Genomic DNA, 21,641 nt, shown 5'->3' with positions numbered 1-21,641 from the left:
TCAATGGCTTTACCCCGAGATCATTTTGCAATATTTGCCGAAAGGAATATTGCCATATGTTCAGCTCACGAGCTATTTTTCGGCCACTGCGACGCGGATTTCGATCAAGTCGCTTCTTTACTTTTCGAACCATTTCTGCTGTTTTCTTTCGTCCACTTCCTGGACGTCGGGCTACGCTACCAGTATCACGGTAACGAGCAATGGTACGTAAACACAAAAGATTTATTCACATTTAAACGCTGGTGAGCTCTAACGATAGCCACTTGCGGTTTTCCAGCCAAATATAAAGAAATCACACTATCACGCTTGAATTCCATCACGAATAACTTTGTTTCTGGAAAATTTATCACGCTTGTAAACAATATAATGTGCAGTCACAGGAATAATTTTAACAGCTGTCGGACGAGTGAAAGCAGCCTGAAGTTGGTTGCGGTTTTTTCATCTCACCCTATATTTATAAATCCAATCCATAAAAAAATTGTAAAAATTTGTGAAAAAGGCCTATCATAACAACCTCGTATTAGAAAATGTATAAAAATCTACTAATTTTAGAAAAAAAAAAACATTTAAATTTTTTTATATATCAATGTTCTATAAGGTTGATACCTTATAGAATGATACCATGGTGCATACACAAATCAGAGATAGGAACTTTTTTCCATGCAGTGAAATTTGACAAGCTAAATTACAGAAAATGCAAATATGGGAATACTCATGGTACAATGAAGAGAGGGTAGGTCAACTTTGAAAAAATTGCAAGTATAGAGTTCTACCTGTTTGGCTTATAATGTCAGAACTAGTATCAAAACAATAAAAAATCAAACAACTTGTTGCATTTATTCTGAATAAATAATTAAAAACCGCGATAACTGAATGAAAGGTCAACACTTCTTTTCAAAATCATGTACTATATATCTCTAAAGGATTATTTCGCTACAAAAACTCTAGATTTTGTCGATGCATGCGTTGAAATTAACATTTTGAAAACACCCGAATTTGAATGTTTTCTGAACAAGTTTTTGTTATTGAAAAGAAAACACATACATAAACAAAAAAGATTTACCTTCTTAATTTTACCATGCAAGGACAATTTTATCCTATATTATAAGAAGTTTTTTCAAGCTTTGCTTTTGTGGATTTTTAAGAGATTGATTCTGACTTTTTAGAGTATAATTTGAAAAGCTTCCTGTTGGATATTTTATTTTATGTTTTGTCATGTCCACATTATTTTTAAAGATTCTCAGACATTTCATTTCTTTGTATTTAATAATTTGGTTCTATTTCTGCATAGGATCACATACAGAAATATTGATACTGTATACTGTGAACCTCCTTAAAAAGATTACCCATACACAGCCAAATACATAAAACAGTACCATATGGCAACACCAAACGATTCAAATTAACGAATGTTATCACTTATCCGTTTTGTATCCACATTCTACTCTCATGTTTTCAAGACATTCATACTTTTTTCACCAACTCTGAAAACAGAGAGGGTGCATTTGATATTTGTACAATTTTTCCATACATAAAGCAACATTCTGGACTATCAGAGATTTTTTTCTGAATCACATAACTAAATTGGCATCACTCTCAAGGCATATAATAACTCCAGTAAATCTAAACTGTAAATTCCATGGTGTATACGTTGAATAAAATACATTGAAATTCCGATTTGACGTAAACGCAATCGAATAAAGCAATTATAAAATTTTGCACTTTTTTTGTTTGTGATGCAACTAATTGTACTTTTAGAGTCACGGAATCCACTCGATCTCAAATGTCACTTCCATATCGTATGCGTCAAATAATATCCATTGGATTTATGAAGACGATTTACGAGAAGTATGCACTATGGAATTCACATTTGATATAGCGTGGATTTAGTAATCTTATCGTGCTCTTAATCAGTGATAGAAAGATATAGAAAGTAACTTATCAGCAGAACGGTTAATAGTGTGTGTGTTTTACTTCCATAACCTGTTTTCCCTTTATGATATCGAAATAATTGCAGAAATAGTAGATTCTTGCAGATTCTGGAACAGAGCAATCTTCTACATATTGGAAATTTATATTAAATTTCTTGATATATATTTTCATTTGTATTGTTTTTCCAGCTTTATAGAATAATATATTAACTCTCCTGTAAACGTTTTCCTCCACGCTATATTTTAGGTAATGTGTTACAAAGTACTTTTTCACTGCACGCATCTGTACATTTAAGGTACTGCAATTGCCAACCCTGACGGCTAATGAACAATAAACAACATACCAATTTTAACAACCATTCATAAACAAGCAGAGTGGAGATGCGTCATTGTTAATTCTGGAATTGTGAAATATTTTTTTATAAACAGCGCAAAGCGTGTATCCCAAGTTCGATACTACATCAACTTATTCCAATAATTTATAGCCCGGAGAACAAACAAAACAATGTCAGGAACATCGCAAAAATATAGAAATTTTGTGGCAGAACCTATGGGCGATAAGCCGGTCACGGATTTGGCGGGTATTGGTGAAACATTGGGTGGTCGTTTAATTGAAGCTGGCTTCGACAAGGTATGATTTGTTTTAACAATTGAGTGACGCAATAACTCGCATTTCGTGGCTTGGAAGTATCATTACAAATAATTGATTTCTTTTTTGCAGGCATACACAGTATTAGGCCAATATCTGGTCTTAAAAAAGGATGAGGAATTATTCAAAGAATGGATGAAGGATACATGCAATGCCAGTTCAAAACAAGCATCGGATTGTTACAACTGCCTCAACGATTGGTGTGAAGAGTTTTTGTAAATATTTTGTGCATTCTTCCCTTTTTTGCGTGTGCAAACACCGCCAACTTATTTTAATAGTATGTTCTCCAACTAATTCCATGTCAAAGAATCTTCTAATATTTTGTATTTGTTAGTTTTTAATTAATAAAAGTATAAAAAATTTATATAAGTATGTGTGGTTTACTCTTTTCATATGTGGGAGTGATGATTATGGATCGACAGTGGCGGATACGTACGGCTTACACATTAGAATATAAGCTAGGTTTGTTTCTTGTCACCTCTGCAGCTAGTATGATCGAAGTACGAGGTACAGTCGAGTCAGGTCCGAAAAGCATTTGCGTGCGAAGTAAATATTTGATGGTGTATTTTTAAATACAAATTATATTTAAGGAAAAATTAGCATTTTGATGAATTATCGATGGAAATTTGAATTGCCTTTATTTGTTTTTACTTAACTAAAAATGAATTCTATTGTTTTTATTGTGAATATGTTTGTTTTTCAAACGCCAGATATCAGTTAAAGTAAAGGAATTAAATAATAATTGAATTTAGCTTAAAAACACATTGGAGTAAAAGACATGAAAATATAGTTAAATAGGAAAATTCGGTTTTAATGTGATGACAATCTATAGGAACGCCAAAAAGTATGTTTCAAAATTACATCTGCCATAATGTTTACTTATAAACTCCAGGGCTTTATATGTTTATTTGCGTGTAAGAATCTTGAACTCAGGCAAAATAGTTGTAGAGCTGTGTTTATGCTTTACTATTTTACAACCCGTTTTTCTGTTTTACACTTAAAACGTTTGAGACGTTGTTACACAGTTATATTTTATTGCCAAAAAGTTTCAATTATTTTGAATTTCATACTACCACACATGTGGTTTGTTCCAGTACCTGCAAGAATCTACTAATTTTGCCATTTTCTTCGATACCATAAAAGGAAAATCGGTTATCGTAGTAAAAACTTTAACATTCTTGTAGTTCTGGAACAAAGCAATGGTAGAAGAATATAGGTAGACGCATCGACACAGCTGACGGGACAATGAACTTTCAAACCAATTTTGGAATTGAAAATGTTGAATAAAAAATTAATAAAATTTGTAAAAATTGTTGAAAAATGCATATTTTAACAACATCCGATTTGCGTCGTATAAAAATATTTTAAAAATCTATTTATTTTGACATATCAATGTTCCCAAGCATTGATGCATCTACCTATATTCTTCTACCATCCACATATATCACAACTTTGATCGTTGTCAATGTCGACCTGTAGTTGTTATTTTTTGTTATCAACAAATCTTAAACCCAGGATGTCAACCCAAACCTAAGAGTAAAACAGAATAATCATTTGGTGTTGTTTTCTAGTATGTGTCAACAAAAACGTTGTAACAACGGCCTAGAAATTGATTCTGTTTTAGACGCAAAATTAGCTGATGTCACAGCTCTAAACGTTGATTTTGTCTCGGATTTGAACTCAAGTAAACGACGTATAACGTACAACGATTGCATTCATAAAACTAATTTGAATTGATCATTAAGTACAATAATATACATTACATATATATGACGAGTTGTGTTCTTTTTTTTTTGCGTATTCAGTTTATTAAATACATATTTAATTATTTTAATTTATTTGGTTAGCACCGCTACTTTAAGTCCACGTCATCGACTAATTCTGATTACCTAGTTTACTACTGTATTTTACAACACTGTCTGAGACAATCCCATTCATTTTACGTGTGTGTTTGTGTGTGTGTGAAATGAAGAAAAATTTTCTCGGGTAATTTTTATGAAGTTTAAAATAAAAATTATAAAATTAAAAAAGAAACAAATTTTACACGACTAAAACCGAATAGAAGAGCAATAAAACAACACTCTTGACTAAATGAAACTGGAAAATATCAATAATACAACAAACAAATATTAAAAAAAAGAAAATAAATTGTAAAATATCCCAAAAAAGTGAGTGAGTGTGTGCGTATGTCAGAATAAAAAGTGGAATGAAACGACGTAGACAATAAAGGAATTGTACAAATTAAAATTATTGGGAGGCATTACAGAGTAATTGGCTTCTCTTCCAAAGAAATACATAGTGAAAAGTGCAAAAATTGTAAATATTGTGTCAACCATAAAAAACGGGGATATTAAAGTTGTGCATGCCCTACCTATTCGTTGCTGCTATTTTCGGATTATTCATATACTTGTTCCTCTTTTTTCTTGTCATTCCGTCTATCCTTTTTATTTTTTTATTAATGGGGGGATGATATTGGATGATATGATTCGCCCCAGTCTGGCAACATTTGTGCAGCCATTGAGAAAAATTAATTGACAAAAGAAAGAAAATTACCACAGAGAGGGGAGATAATAGCAAGAAGAATACAATTTTAAACAAATAAAAGACCGGAAAAATTAAGGGAAAAAGTAAAATTTCTATACAACAGCAAAACATAATGTTTACAAACCTGTGAATACGTAAGAAAAAGGCATATTTCCTGCATGAATTATAGTGAAAAGTAAGGCCTCGGCGGCTGTTCATCTTCTGTGGAGAAAAAAAATTAAAGAAAATTGCACTTTCCCTTCAACTAGCAGAACCAGCAAAGCCAGTCGTCGTCAGAGTCAATAGTAGTCGTTGGTCGGGTAGTGATGGTGATGATGTTTCAATGACTTGTGTATTTTCTTAATTTGGAACCGAGAAATATATTAAAAAAATACTTTTAGAATCTTCCAACCAGGTAGAGTTACTTGTCCTGTTTTTCCAAACGTTATTTTTCATTATAGTTTTCTATTTTTGACATGCCTACAAATGGAGAGATATTTCTGACACTGCGAAATTCAAAGTGCTTTTGTTTTTTTTTTTTTTGTTGGTGGGTCGATTGTTTGTTTAGTTTTATTTTTAACGTCTAGAAAACTGGTACGATTTACGTTAGAGTAGTGGGAAAAGGTGATTGTGAGTGGTGGATACTCTTTTTCGCAGTGACCCAGCTACTCATCGCCAACGCACTGCACGTAAATAGGGGACACAGGTGAATTGTAGTTATTTTTTTAGGTTATGTCTGCTGTTTTTGCATTTTGCATGAAAGAAGAAACAAGTAAATTGAACAATATATAAACAAAATAACAACAACAGTTACAGTAATAATCTTGTAAACCAGTGTAATAAATTATAAAAAAAAAATAAATAATTGCCACCTCTCTTACGTCGCGACTTTTATGAAATTAAACAAAACAAGAAATAACAAAGGATAGAAAGTGGGAAACAACGACAACAGAAATATTTTGTCAACTTAAACCAGCCGATAACAACTTTTAAACAACCAATACCTGATTCCACTATACAACAACAATAGCAAAGACACTCGCATCACATCAGCCATCGTTTCTTGTGTCGTCAGGATAAATTCGGCCTAAAATTGTTGCTACAAATGGGTACTAATTCCGGAGCCACAACGGGCATCAATAATAAACCTATTGGTGGAGCAGGCGGTACAGGTGGTGGTGGCGGAGGTGGGGTTGTTGGCGGTACCGGCCTCATTGGCGGCGGTGGTCTTGGCGGAGGTGGTGCCATTAATAATGCAGCCAACAACAGCCTCGGTGGACAAAATTCGGGGCTAGGGTTGGTCGGTGGCAATAATGTCTCCAACTCTGCCGGTGGCCTTAGTGGCGGCATGGGTTCCGGCGGTAATCCGGACGATGGCAATGGCGGAGCCGCCAACAATGTCAATAGCCAACAGGCAACACCACAGTACACCATACCTGGCATATTACATTTCATACAACATGAATGGTCACGTTTCGAATTGGAACGCTCGCAATGGGATGTCGACCGTGCTGAATTGCAAGTAAGTACTAATATTTATAGTGACAATGACAGCATTTCCTATTCTATTTTTATTTTGTGCATTATTTTCTACTACTATTAAGCATTTAACGCTATGGCCAGGCAGTATAGCAATATCAACAACAACAATATGCAAATCATTGAAGCCCATTCTTCTAATTCAATTACTTCTACACGAATGAATCAATGAATGTTAAGGTTTCAGGTTAGTAGGGGAATATTGGCTATAACAAAAAGGAGGAATGTAAAAGAGCATCAATGTTTTGCTATCGGCAATTTGAAAGAAAAGTGTGGTTGTGTGTAGGTTTTCCCAATTTCTAATAATGCCCATTATTACAAACTGGATTGGGATTAAATTTAGTTTTAAAAATATTGAATGACTTTAAGGTAAAGTCTCACATTATTATAAATTTTGTAATTATTGTCATTGTTTCCATCAGTCTTTACTTGTAGTTGGATTCCCTAACTCAATTTTTGAAATACAGACAAAAATCGGTACGATTCGAATGCCTTTAAATTCGGTAATAAACGAAATTTGTCGCCAAGCCTACCGACAGATACCAATGTTGTCAACCTTTTACTTCTTTCTATTTAAAAAGTTGTGCTTACCGATATTTGTCGGTTACTCCAAAATTGTGTTGTAGAATCGCACTACTGATAGGCAAGAGGTTGTATCGCATAGGCAAAAGTGTCAACCAAAGGAACATCTATCTAGAGCTTCGACATATATCATGTGGTTCTTCGCGACTTCAACGCGGTATCCTAATAGACAAACAGAATAATGATCTATCAGCAAAAACGCATTGCTTCCTTTTATGACATTGTAAAAACTAGAATTATTAATGCCAAATTCTTCATCCAGGGCACGGAGGTTGGAACCAATAAATGCCACCAACAACATGCTGATAACACAACTAATGTAAGCATTAAAATTTTATCATAGTGGTTCTATGTGTTGCAATGTCTTCAATAGTTCATTTGTTTGTTTGAGTCCAAATGAAGGCATAAAACATCCGATCTTTTCTTCAATAAACAGGAGCCATATTGAAAACTTTGTTGTTGATTAATCCGGTTCGTATTCGATGTCCACATTTAGGAATTCTGCTACCTTTATGGGCTGTAGCCAGAGATCCTCTGGACGGAGTTGGGGAAGCTTGGCTGGACAATTGATCAGATGCAGCGTATTGTGCGGGCCTGGCGTTCTACACACCTTCGTCAATTCGTGCCCAATATGAATTGAGACGGCTGCACCATCCTGAACGTAGTTGGCCAAAACTACAATGGATGGGCGTGGACTCCGAGTATGAGTGGACTCCATTCATACTGTAATTGTTAACTACGTCTGCGACTGCATCAGTATGGATGCTTTTCAGACCCGCTTGATAGGCTTCATGATCTAGGGGGCTCTCTCTTATATCGCTGGACCTCTCTCTCTAGATCATGCAGGTCCTTCCTGACAAGTCTGGGAGTTCTGCCCAACACTAAAGTTAGTCTGTCAACAAAAGCATATGATTATGCTGACGTAAGTGAAGAGACTTCGTCTCCTCATGGCATAGCAGGTCTGAATACTTTTCCACTGCGTTGCACTCGTATTCGAAGACCACACAGGAGCAGACCGACCTATCGCTTTATATGAGGTCAAAAAGGTTTGTGGATCTTGTTCCTACTTTTCAATTTATCACAGATAGCTGTATCTCGCACGGAATATTTGATTATGCTATCGAATGCGATCCCACGGATTTTGAATATTCAGATAGTGTGGCCCTTGATTTAAATACGGATGTTTTCAAGTTCCTCGCATGGAAGAAGGCGGCAAGCTCCATGAGATAGCTGTTCATTCTGACACATATGTCATCAACAACAGGACCTGACGCCATGATCCTCATATGTTCTGAATTTTGGAAATGTAGAGGTTAAACAGCTCCGTAGATATCACCCCATATTGGGGAACTCCCTGTTTCACTCTACTGGGCTTAGACTTCTTGTTCCGGAATTCCACCCATGACTGGCGTCCACACATATAATTGACTATCCAACGTTTCAAACTTTGCCGGAGGGTAGTATTCTCAACGTCCTCGAACAGCAGCGTGGCTTGGTTGACCTTATCAAAGGTCTTTAATAGATCAAGAGCCACCACTACTGTTTTATGGCACCGCCTGTTCTGGTTGAGACCTCGACTGATATATGTGGGGATATGGCGTGCAATGCCGTTGTGGTACAATGTAGTGGACGGAAACCGTGTTGATGGTTAGCAACTGAATAGCTTCCTCTGAAAACTTTGATTATTGGTTCTGGGTTGGATATAGCTTTCATATATAAATTCATCTGATTTCAACGGATCATATCACGAAATTTAGTCTACAAGAAAATCTGTCTACAAAAAGTTCAGGCAATAATTCCAAGCTTAGGATCCAAAAATGATGAGGATCTTTCAAAGACCACTCTATTTTAAAAAGAAGTGCATGTGACAAAAAAGATACCGATGCGGCATCATTGGAATCTTGTTTCAAAAATACCTCGGTCGGCTATAGCATTTGGATGTCAAAAACCGTATTGAGTTTTCCCTTTAATTTAATAAGCATTAGGTTTTGTAGGACTGGATAGATTGTATGCAAGTGGGCAGTGTTAATGTAACGCATGGTCCTCTGTAAATTATCCAGTTTTTTAACGACTTTATTCCGAAATCGTATTTATAATAAGCTGTTGATAATATCAATTCGAATTTGTTCTTTAAAGAACAGGGAAGTTTTCTGACTTAAAATGATATTTTAAATGAAAATATGGTACATGTTGACTGATTTTTCTATTGCTCTGTTCTGATATTTGAAGTTTAAGTTAATTACTTGAGAGATCGACACCATTGATATCGAAGAACACGATTGACGGATTGTAATACAACACGCAAAAATTACATTTATGCTGCTTGCAAGTCTAAATTTACCTGGTACTATTACGCGCTCCAATAACAACAATAACGCTATAATGTTGACATAACCGCATTCTGTCAAAAACTATGAGCAAATCTAACCAAAACTTTCATCAAGCGAAGCGAAAAGGTAACAGTAATATTTAAAGAATAGTGGATATACAGAAATGCTACTAAAGTTAGTCTGTAGTCTTGCAAATTTCCTCATTACCTGTTGGTGTTTTTTTTTTGTTTATGTGCCATTAATTTCTAACTACCGGCTGCCGGTATTCGTTCATGAACCTGAGCACTGAAAACTTGTCATTCATTGGTTAGCTGTTGATTGTTGTTGCTGTTGCTCTTGCAGAAATTAAGAGCAAGAAAACTATTTGTTGATAATTTAAAAGAATACAAAAAGGCAAATTTGCCAATACAGACTAGGTTATGGTAATTTATAATGAATTGCGCACTTATGTGTATTGTTTAAAATCAAAAGCATTTATTTTTTTTGAAATACTTATACGGAATATGTGATTACTGGATTTTTTAAAATTTATTATAAAACACCCTCCCCAATATTCGAAAAACATTAAATCTACAAGTGGACCATTATACACAAGTTTATATAAGTCAGATAAGTATTTGATAAACTAAATTACAATTACAATGGAAGAGAATGCTTTCTGAAAGTTGGCTATATCCAATTAAAATTGCTAAATTACATGGAGGTCAGATAATGGGTATAGCAAAGAAAAAAACACTTACTGTAGAGAGTTTTCTTTATATTTGGTCGATATCAACGACTAGGTCTCTTTGGATCAAATCCGTTTAAGGACATTTGGAATCGATCTAGCGATGTCCCTCTGTCTGGCTGGCTGACCGGTGCGCACGATAACTCTCGAAGGGAGTGTCCGATTTGATACAAACTTGGACATCGTAATATTATTGTCAAACTTAGATCGAGTTCGGAGATGGACAATATCGGTCCACTCCTTCTTCCCCACAAAAGCTCAACATTTCAAAAAAAAAAAAAAAAAATACTGCACAGAAAAAGAAAAGATAATCTGATTTTGCTCCAACTTTGTATATCCTAATATAAGCATGAGTACTAGGTCAGGTGGACAATATCGGTCCACTCCACCAAGCACCTCCCCCACAATTGGTTAAGATTTTGAATAACCAAAACGATTATAAAATCAGAAATAAGCATCCGGTTCTCTTGAAATATCACACATCACAATATTTTTATTAATCCAAGGTCTGGTGTGAAGATGGGATATATAGGTTCACTCTTTCTGTTACCTCCTCCACAAAGGGTCAACATTTTGAATATTCAAGAAGCTCATAAAAACCAAATTAATATCCGATTCCATTCAGACTTGCAACATCCCAATATTTCCATCAACACAAGATCTGTTATTAAGTTGGTAGAAATCGGACAATTCCTTCTGGAACCTCCCCCACAAATGGTTAACATTTTGAATAATCAGCTATGGTCCGCCTGTATTCTAACGGAACTTCGTTGATGCCTCATCGAATATCAGGTTTAGTTACCGAGACCTTGCCATGGTCGACCCCAGTCACTTCACGACGAGGACAACATATGGAAGAAGAAATATTAAAAAAACACCTTTTAATAAAAAACCAATCCTATTTCGTCTGATGCTGGTGTGGAGGCCTTGGCACCCTCAGTCAATAAAGCTACAAATGCGAAGTTTACGTCCACCTTAACAAGAATGGCTCTTAGATCGGATTCGGACAGTGTTTCAGGATCGTCTGCTACCAGTAGTAGGACGAAGCGGACGAGAAGTCTGGGAGGTAACAATGCTCTAACATCGGACGATAGTGTAGACAGTCAGCAATCTGATAAATCATTGTGGATATGAGACCGCTAAGGCTGAGTGAGGACAGCATCTATTCCTGTAGGCTTCTGGTAAACCCTCCTGTCTGATGAGTAAGAGGACATGGATACCACGGTAATCCATGCCTAGACCTCTAGTTAAGGATTGACTCCCAAGGTAGTCGACTAAATAGTTCCAGTGGTCCCTAATCGGGACCAACAATTGAAATTTAAAATTACTTTTTTTTAAAAATCGGTACGGATCTAAATCTAAACGAACAAATCTCGTTATAATCTGGACAAAATATTGGTTCCTACTGGGAGAAATAATGCACAAAATAATTTAATTTGCACCACCAATGTTCGGTTACAATTATAACTCTCTATCTTTTTCAGGCTCGCATTGCAATGCTACTTGGCGAACGTAAATGTCTGGAGAGCCTTAAATCGGACTTAACAAGACGTATTAAAATGTTGGAATACGCTTTGCGACAAGAACGTGCTAAATTTTATCGTCTAAAATATGGCACAGATCCGCCACAACTGAACGAACTGAAACCATCAGGAGATGACTCTTCGCTGGGCGGAGAAGTGGCACCAGATTCCGAGGTACCATACAGTTCAGTGTCAAATACAACCTGGCGCCAGGGCAGACAAATGTTGCGTCAATATTTGGCCGAGATCGGTTTCACCGATAACATTATCGATGTTCGCTCAAACCGTGTACGTTCCATATTGGGTCTTAACAACAATGCTGAGCAAGAAGAAAATGTTAGTCCAAACGTCAATGGGAATGAGAACAACAAAAGGGCCTCAGAATCGGAAGGTATGTGAGAAAAATGAAATAAGTAAGAAATAAGTGAGGAATACAATTAAAAATTAATAAACTTTCAGGTCGCCGCACTCCCGCAAAAAAGATACAACAAAATAACGATGCCATCATTCTGGATACCGAAGCTGCCGTAATGGCAAATTTCGAGTTTTTGGGACCCACAGAAATGTCGGATGACGATGAGATTTCCGACGATTTAGAAATGGTTACCGGTGACAATGACGAAAGCGACATGAAAACCACCAAACGCATTAAACCCGGCAAAGATATACTAAGTGAAGGTAAATTAAATGTTTCAAGCTAAACCTTTTCCCATCAAAGGCTATCTTTCGCCAACAACGGAAGAAAGCCAATATTTGTACCAAAAACAAAAAAGTTATGTTAATCCTACAAAAAATAGGACAAATTGTGGCGAATATTTTTCTTGTTACATTACATTTCTTTTTATAAAATAATACATTAAAAAAATATTGAAAATATACAAATGAAGAACACACACACACTCTTATACTTTTCATTCATCCCCTTAAAGTCAATGATACTATATTTTTTATATCAAAGGAGTTTTAGGATTAAAAAAAAGGTTTTTATTAGAAGAGTATTGGTATTTTTTGTTGGGACACCGTAGTTATATAGTTTTTTGGGAAATTGACATCAGTTCGCTTGGACCTTGTCTAGTAGAGGATAAAACCCAAGGAAAATGATGAGGATTAGTGGCTCTCTTTCTGAAACCATTACATAGTGGTATTGATTTCTCCATATTCATACAAATGACTTGTACTAGCCCCTTTTTTGTATATTAACACCCCAACTAACACAGGAAATTTAGTTTAAAATATTTCAGATTTGAATGTAAGCCCCACAAAAATTACCAGTTATTCAAAAATATTCTAAATAAATGTAAATGTCATTCATAAAAAAGAATGAATGGTATAAGGATAAATATAACGTAGGAAAGATAATATGGACAGCGAAATTAGACTTGGATTAGATGTCATAGCTATCAAGAAAACATTGGATTCTTACGCGAGATTATAAAACTCAAATGTTTCGCTTTCCTAGAATAAGTTGTGTTTTTGAAAATGTTATTTAATGTCCAGTTTTCTGAGGCGTCGTTATTCGGAGTAGAGTTAAATTGGGACATTTTTTCTGAAATATTTTCTGTTAGAGAAACAGGTGATAAATATTTAAATTAAAAACGAAAATTTATTCAAGAAACGAATAAAAATACTATTAATCTCGATACTATTTCACATTAACGTCAGTTTTATACCTTATGACCAATTTCTTCTCAGTACTTAAAAATGTTTTTTATATTTTGTCATATTTCCGCCCCTTTTTCATATCATTTGATACGACTAGCTTTCTTTGCACTAAATCCGTTTCAGGACATTTGGAGTCAATTTAGCGATGACCGTCCGTACGTCTGTCTGTTTGTCTGGCTGGCTCTCGAAGGGAGTATCCGATTTGATCCAAAGTTGGTACATCGTAATATTATTGTCAAACAGATTGAGTTCAGAGATGGGCAATATCGGTCACGAAGCTCATAAAACACGAAACTAACATCCGATTCCATTTAGACTTGGTAAATCTCAATATTTCCATCAACACAAGATGTTTTACAAAGACGGTAAAAATCGGACCATTCCTTCTGGTGCCTCCTCCACATAGGGTTCAAAATGTTTGAAAAACAAAACGCTCAAAGTAGGCGAAATAAGCATCCAACTCTCTTCTAATTTCACACATCCAAATATTTTTGCTAACGCAAGATCTGCAGTGGAGATGATGTATATCTGCCAACCCCTTCTGGTACCTCACCCACGAAGACTCACAATTTCCAATACTTATATTTGTTATAATCTGCGAAACATGTCGGGCATTCTTTATAATTTGCTATAACTAATTTTTTCTCTTAACCAGAAATCTGGTATTAATATGTTATATTTTCGAAATTTATGATTTCGCATAAAATAAGATATTAATGTTGGATTTCCTTCAAATTTTACGTATACCAATATTTTTTATCTGTATTAGCAGTAGTATGAAAATGGAATTCTTCGGTCCGCTATATCTGTTAGTTCACGCTTATTTCCAAATTTTCCAAAAATTGACACATACTTTATATAAAGTATAGGAAGTAGTTTAAATAGTCCAAATTTGGCATGCTGAAGTATTTATAGCAGTCTTAACTCGAGGCTGAGGGTATACATCTGTCGGTCAAACCGCCGACTTGTTATATATACCTATTACTCCTTCGATATTTCATAGCATCATTGGCATCTATCTCTATTTTTCGTCATCCAACAAAAACAAACTGAAAAGAACCAAAAAAAACCGACAACAAATGTAAAATCAATATTTGTTTACTCTATCTTTGCTCTATCTCTCTTTGATATTATGCAAACCTTTTTTCATTTATTTATTTTCTTTTTTGTTGCATTATGAACATATATCTATGTATATGTATGTATGTATATTAATGTGAAAAAAAAAAAACAAACAAACAAACAAAATAAATATTACGTTTAATCTATAAACTATTGAATCCGATTCATATGTATAACACAAAAAAGATCTGGGTGCTGAGTTGGGAGAACAGCTGCTCAATGATATCAATCTTATCACAGAAGGTGCTTATTATGTTAATATTGTTTATAGTTTATGTTAATTAGCTATGTTATAAAAGCAAAAAAAAAAAGAAAACCCTGAACCAAAACAAACTGCACACCAAAAATTATTGGGTGTTATGTTAATGATTTATTGTTTTTAAAATTTTTTAATTATTAATTTTTAAACAATAAACACAATAATGGTAAAATTGAGTGTTGGAAAAAGATTTGCCATTCTTAATAAAATGGAAACCTAATTCAAAAACAAATTAAATCTCATACGTTGCTCTGTTCCAGAACCTGCAAGACTCTAGTATTTATATACTCTTCACCACAGTATGAAGGGTATATTAAGTTTGTCATTCCGTTTATAACACCTCTGAATATACGTTTTAGACCCTACAAAATATATATGTTATTGATCAGCATAAAATTCTATGTCGATTTAGCGATGTCCGTCCCTCTGTGGAAATCACTCTAGCTTCCGAACGAAATGAAGTAGATTGATAAAAATTTTTCTCAAATATATATTATGTCTGCAAGACTTTTGGTATTGAAAATGGAACATGCAGGTCCAAGTTTTGGTATAACCCCCATATAGATGTACCTCCCGATATTCGGTATTTTGGTGATTTTAGAGACATAATTCACCGGAATTGTTTCCAATTTGATATTTAAAGTTCGAAATGAATACTACAGCCTAATACAGACAATTGTCTGTGCAGTTCCACGTCTTCGTATAGCCCTCATATAACTGTACCTCCCGATATTCGACATTTTGATGATTTTATCGACATTATTCACCGGATTTGCTTCAACTTTTTTATTTAAAGTTCGAAATGAATACTACAACCTAAGACAGAAAATTGTCAATGCAGGTCCACGTCTTCGTATAGCCCCCTTTTAACGGTACCTCCCGATATTAGGTATTTTTTCACCAATTTTTTTTAAGTTTCGCATTTGAATATTGTAATGGCTTATGACAAAAGTTACCTATGCAGGTCCATGACGTCGTATAGACCCTAATAAAATGGCTACATTCGGTATTTTTAAGATTTTTATAGAATTTTTAACGGATTTTATTGTTTTTGAGAATTGCCAAATTCGTTACAAATGGTGGAGGGTATTAAAAGTTTGGACCGGCCGAACTTACAGTTTTTTTTTACTTGTAAGAATTGTTACGATATTATATATTATAAAGGAAAAATTCTGGAACAGACCACGTATCTTACACTCAAAACTATTTACCATTTTTGTTTTATTTAACTCTATTTTGAATTCATTAGGTACTCAAAAAAGAAATATTCTTAAAAATCTAAATTTGCATTTCCGTTTATTTCCCCAATGCTTATAATTTGTATGTATGCCATTGTTATGGGATTATTTTATGTTTTGTTAATGTATGTACACCACTTTTATTAAAATACAATTCCAAATTCCGTAGTTATTTTTTATTTACAATTAAATTGAAATTGATTTGATATAATAATGCGAAACTAATATTTTTTCATTACACTCTTTTTCCATTTATTGCCCCCATCTGATTTGAATCTGGTCTGTGTCTATCTATCTCTCTGTCGCTCTGTGCCTGCTCATGATTGGATTTGTCAAAATAAACGCGAAAATTTATTCATCATTTTCATTACAAATTGTGTCACTCTTCAAACAAACAAATAAAACGAAACGAACGATCACCTAACCACCCAACTCTATTGGATGCCCCTCCCCAAGGATATTCATCATCGAATGTTGAACAAACTAACAATACGGTAAACACAGCCGCCTCGGCTGCAGCTAGACGCAATCTAATCACAGCTGTAACTGCGGCCGGTGATGAGGATGTCGATGCCTCATTGGGTTTGGGTGAATTGGCTCAGCTGACAGTGAATAACGACTCGGAGGGCTCTTACGATTCGAATACAAAGGATGGCTCGGGTGGTGGAGCTTATCGTAAAACCTGGAATGCCAAATACACATTACGTTCACATTTCGATGGGGTCCGCTCGCTGATTTTCCACCCGGAGGAACCGGTACTGATAACAGCCTCAGAAGATCACACCCTTAAGCTGTGGAATCTACAGAAAACGGTACAAGCCAAAAAATCTGCTAGTCTTGATGTTGAACCATTGTACACATTTAGAGCCCACACTGGCCCAGTTCTGTGCTTGGGAATGTCGACCACAGGTGAAACCTGTTATTCCGGCGGCCTGGATGGCAATATTGAGTGCTGGAAGCTACCCTCGCCCAATATTGATCCATACGATTGCTATGATCCCAGTGTTCACTCGGGCACCCTGGAGGGCCACACAGACGCTGTCTGGGGCCTGGCCACAATGCACAGTAATATCGTGTCATGTTCGGCCGATGGCAGTGTCAAACTCTGGTCGCCCTACAGCAAAGAGCCATTGCTACGCACCTACACCGCTTCCGAGGTGGAGGGTGTACCCTCATCGGTGGACTTTGTGCGCAATGAAGTTGACCACATTGTCGTGGCCTACAACAGTGCCCACTGCTTAATATACGACACAGAAACCGGCAAACAAGTCATAAAACTGGAGGCTGCTCAAGAAATGTCTGGCAATACGGGGAAATTCATCAACAAAGTGATCTCACATCCAACATTGCCGATAACAATCACAGCTCACGAGGATAGACACATACGATTTTGGGACAACACATCCGGGCAATTGGTGCATTCAATGGTTGCTCATTTGGAACCAGTCACATCGCTGGCGGTCGATGCTCATGGTCTATATTTGTTGTCTGGCTCCCATGACTGTTCCATACGCCTGTGGCATTTGGATAATAAAACGTGTGTGCAGGAAATCACAGCGCATCGTAAGAAGTTCGATGAGAGTATATTTGATGTGGCGTTCCATGCTACGAAACCTTATATAGCCAGTGCGGGCGCAGATGGTTTGGCGAAAGTGTTTGTCTAGATGGCAATCATTGTTGTGCGTTGTCGTCGTCGTATCTAGTTGCAGTAGCAGTAGCAGAAATCATCACCACCAACAACAACAACAACGATTTTACGTAAGATAATTATGTGTGGAATTTCTTGGAGGATCGTCCGAAGATGATGATGATGGTGGTAAATAATGTATGTTTATATTATGATAATACGAAATCAATTCCAGTTAGTTGATTAGAAATGAAACGGAAAATAGCGAAGCGAAAACGATACTAAAACTAACAACCATCAGCAAGAGGAAGGAAAGAAAGAAATCATCTAAAATTATCTATATATTCTTACAAAAAAAAAAAACAAACTAGATCATCATTACAAAAGAACTCACACATATACAAAGTACAGTAGTAGCGACATTTAATATTCAGTTGAATTCTTTGTCAAGATCAAAGAATCGAAACCAGGCAGGCAAGCTTTTGTATCCTTTGTGGTTAATTTGCACAAATGCCGCTCAACAGAAGAAGCGCGTGTTGAGGAGAATCGATCTATAACTGCAATGCAAATGAGTAGAAGGATGCTAATACATACATAATGAATGCGAGGAAGAAAAAAACAGCAAAACATTTTAACATTAATTAAATTATGTTATAATAAAAAAAGCAAACAAAGAAACAGATATAAAACTTAAAACAGTAAAGAAAATATATAAAATTAAATGATAATAATTCCCGCATATACAATAATAAAAATAATGATGATATATTTTATAAACAAAACCCCCCCCCCATTACATTAACTAAACACATACACACCACACACAGCGCGACACATTACTGTTTAATTTAAAGAATAATAATAATTATATATATACATATTTAAATAAAATCAATAAAAACAACAACAATTAAACTTCATACAACAACAACAAAAATATTATGCACATAATACCCTCTCCCCTCCAAAAAAAAAAATCTCCTGCTCCATAAGCAAAAACAAATTAAAAATTTATCGTTATTAGAAAATAAATCATGATTTAAATGAAAGCAAAATTTTACAAGAAAGTAAAAAAAAAGTTTGAATACGAAAATCTCTCGAGTAGGCATTTCGGATGGTATTTATATATGAAAGCAAAATTTTACAACAAAGAAAAAACTCATATATTTCTCCAGTTTGAATACAAAAATCTCTCGGTTAAGCATTTCTTACGGTATTTATACAAACCGAAAATGTAACACTCATTTTTTCAGGGGAGTATATATGGGGGATTGCCTTCTCTGTATGACTCCTTAAAAGGCTCCATTCAAGAAGAAACCCATTAAACTGAACATTAATAATGTATTGCCTGATGAAACCAGATTAACAATCCATCACTGTTGTATGAGTCAGAGTCAATTTCATTAAAGAAAAAAAAATATTTTTTATGTTAGAGAGGAGAGGAACAGGGCTTCAGGTGATGATATATATATAGGCAATGCCGCAACCTGGCATATTAATCTCAAATTTTAAAGGAAAAAGACAGCAGGGGTTCCAGAGCCGCACTAAAATTCTGCCGTCGTTTTCCATTATAATTTGACATTTATATGCCTAGCCATGACTTGAAGCTTTTTTATGTACTTGCACCTTTCGTTTTTCTTCGCCTCCTGCTCTTTCTTCATATGAAACTGTTTTGTGAATAAATCACGATTTAGTTTGGTTTCATCAAACCTATGTTGTATACACAACGCGTATTTGAAAACACCCATCAAAATGGTTTATAATCAACAATATCCACACATAATTACCAGTTAAATAGGATTCCTACCTACTTACTTCTGAATAAATACCAACAGAGAATCATTTAAAACGCCGTGTTCAACTATATTTGATTTTTTTCTTTTTGTTTTTCATAGTGACAACAATAGATAAACAATAAATAAATTTATATTTTCAAAATGCATTCTCTCTTTTAATGCATCCATTCAATTCATTTGTTGCTAGGCTTTTAATTTTTGTATAAATATATCCATAATTAAATTGATTTTATTTTTACTTTATATATATAAAAAATTAAACGTTATTTTGTCTTTGATACGAATTGAAGCTTGTAGCTTTCAATTGACAAAAGAGTTTATTTGCAACAACATGTTCGAATAACATTGGACTCTGAAAAAATGTGTTTTAATAAAATCGCGTTTGGATTTCAAACTAATATAAACATAAATATAATCCCAAAATAGAAGAATATAAGTATCAAAAGGGATCATCAAGGAAACCGATATTCAGTGCCTCAATTGAAAAACTTAAAGATGCTCAATTTTTTTTTGGATCGATATATGTGCCAGACTATTCGGCCCAATTACGGTTGTCATTTCTATAGTCGTCGTTGACGTTATGACCAAGTCGCCATCGTCGTCGCTTCGATTCAAAATTGGTATTACTGTAATGCATAGAGGCGACATCGACAGTTAAAAAAAAAAAAACAAAATTGATGCCAAATTATAGCTGACACGCTTACCTTTCCAAAATTCTACAACTTATTTCTCTGCCCCCAAGAAAAAAATAATATCCCGAAATCAGGGTAAAAATAACTACCTCTGAAAAAAAATTTCGAAGAGTTTTTACTAAACTAGAGTTGTTCCAATTGGCCACAGCCTTGAGATTTTTAGCGCTCGAATCTTAGTTGACCAGAGTCGGGGATGACTTCAGTATTTCCAAATTGTTTTGCTGTTGTTATTTTCATGGTAAAATGTCAAATACAAAATGGTTAAAATATCAACCTCGAGTAAAAAATATAAATGTCCCACACCGGCTACCGCGAATCAAAGATTTCTAAAATTAATTATTTTTGTACGTAGTCCACAAATAATATTTGATTATGGGGATTATGACCCAAAAAAGTTATTAATCCCCATAATTGCAATAGGGTTTGAGACCGTGGGGATTATGTTCGGGTGCCGGTTTTGCATTTTCCATTTCAAATAAAAGTGTAAATGTAATTACATACAAATTTGCGCCTAATTTTGCGTGGGTTTAGAGTTGAGACCAGCGAAAAAAAAGCTCTTTTTGTTTACTAACGTACGAAAACCAAAAATTCTATTTGTCTGCCATTTGCCTAACAATTAGAAGAAAAATAAGTTTGGTGACCAGGCTAATAATTCCAATTACCCCTTTCAAATTCAAGTGAAATTCTTCGGATTCCAATTATCTCTCTTAAATTCAAGTGAAATTCTTCGAATTGCATGTAAAAGTAGACTAAACTTCAATTTCTATCAAAATACAAAATAACGTTTTATATTTTAAATTTTTATAAATATATATATTAAAAAATAATTATTTATTTATACTGACGATGCAATGTATTGAATTTTGTATTGGTCCTCTTGCCTGGTGTAAGAGACCATACATACATTTTAAGAAAATAAAACCAGAAAACGAACAAAATAAAGTAAATTTTAGTAACACTTAACTAAGGATATAAAATAAAAAAACAATATACAGTCTGCCAATAAAATGTTTTGCGAATAAAGCATTTTTTAATTGTTGAGGCATATGTTCTGGATTACAGAGTTATTCTGCGTCCAGGAAATATCATTTTGACAAAACATTTTCTTTGCAGACTGTATTGCAAAGTAGTATTGAGCCAAAAACTAATTAAAGAAATCGGATATATGAAATTCTAAAATAATAATTAATAAAATAATTAAGGATTCACCATGACTTCCTAAACTCCCCAAAAAAAAAAAAAATAACTACATAAAATTCAAATTAATACATCTCGAAATTAAAAATAAAAAAATGTCTATGTTTAAAATATTTTTAGTTCAAAAATACACACACACATAAAAAATAACACAAACACAATACTGTATTATATAAGAACATATAAAATCAATAAATCACATTTAACAAAAAAAAAAATCCGATGGAAATTGTAGTCGTTCGCT

General features: G+C 34.6%; 2 protein-coding genes across 9 annotated transcripts; both read left to right on the top strand.

The window, feature by feature from the left end:
* The first annotated feature begins 2,283 nt into the window (after positions 1–2,283).
* LOC101898485 (barrier-to-autointegration factor) lies at positions 2,284–2,949 on the top strand. Its single transcript, XM_005181626.4, has 2 exons — positions 2,284–2,562; positions 2,653–2,949. The coding sequence occupies exons 1-2, from the start codon at positions 2,437–2,439 to the stop codon at positions 2,797–2,799; spliced, it is 273 nt and encodes a 90-aa protein (XP_005181683.1). The 5' UTR covers positions 2,284–2,436; the 3' UTR covers positions 2,800–2,949.
* A 1,558-nt stretch (positions 2,950–4,507) lies between these two features.
* Positions 4,508–21,615, top strand: LOC101898654 (striatin-3). 8 transcript variants are annotated; one of them, XM_011293428.3, is made up of 6 exons: positions 4,508–4,566; positions 5,833–6,625; positions 11,766–12,195; positions 12,264–12,482; positions 14,775–14,831; positions 16,590–21,615. In XM_011293428.3, exons 2-6 carry the CDS (start codon positions 6,209–6,211, stop codon positions 17,747–17,749), a joined length of 2,283 nt encoding a protein of 760 aa, XP_011291730.2. In that variant the 5' UTR covers positions 4,508–4,566; positions 5,833–6,208; the 3' UTR covers positions 17,750–21,615. The 8 variants fall into 8 exon arrangements, with proteins under 8 accessions (XP_011291730.2, XP_019891667.2, XP_058977173.1 ...); XM_020036108.2 differs by having other exon boundaries at positions 4,523–4,748; XM_059121190.1 differs by having other exon boundaries at positions 4,523–4,748; positions 16,542–21,615.
* Positions 21,616–21,641: the final 26 nt, after the last annotated feature.

This window comes from Musca domestica, unplaced genomic scaffold (genome assembly GCF_030504385.1).
Source record: "Musca domestica strain aabys unplaced genomic scaffold, Musca_domestica.polishedcontigs.V.1.1 19, whole genome shotgun sequence".
Taxonomy (NCBI): domain Eukaryota; kingdom Metazoa; phylum Arthropoda; class Insecta; order Diptera; family Muscidae; genus Musca; species Musca domestica.
This window is presented reverse-complemented; position numbering and strand designations above follow the sequence as displayed.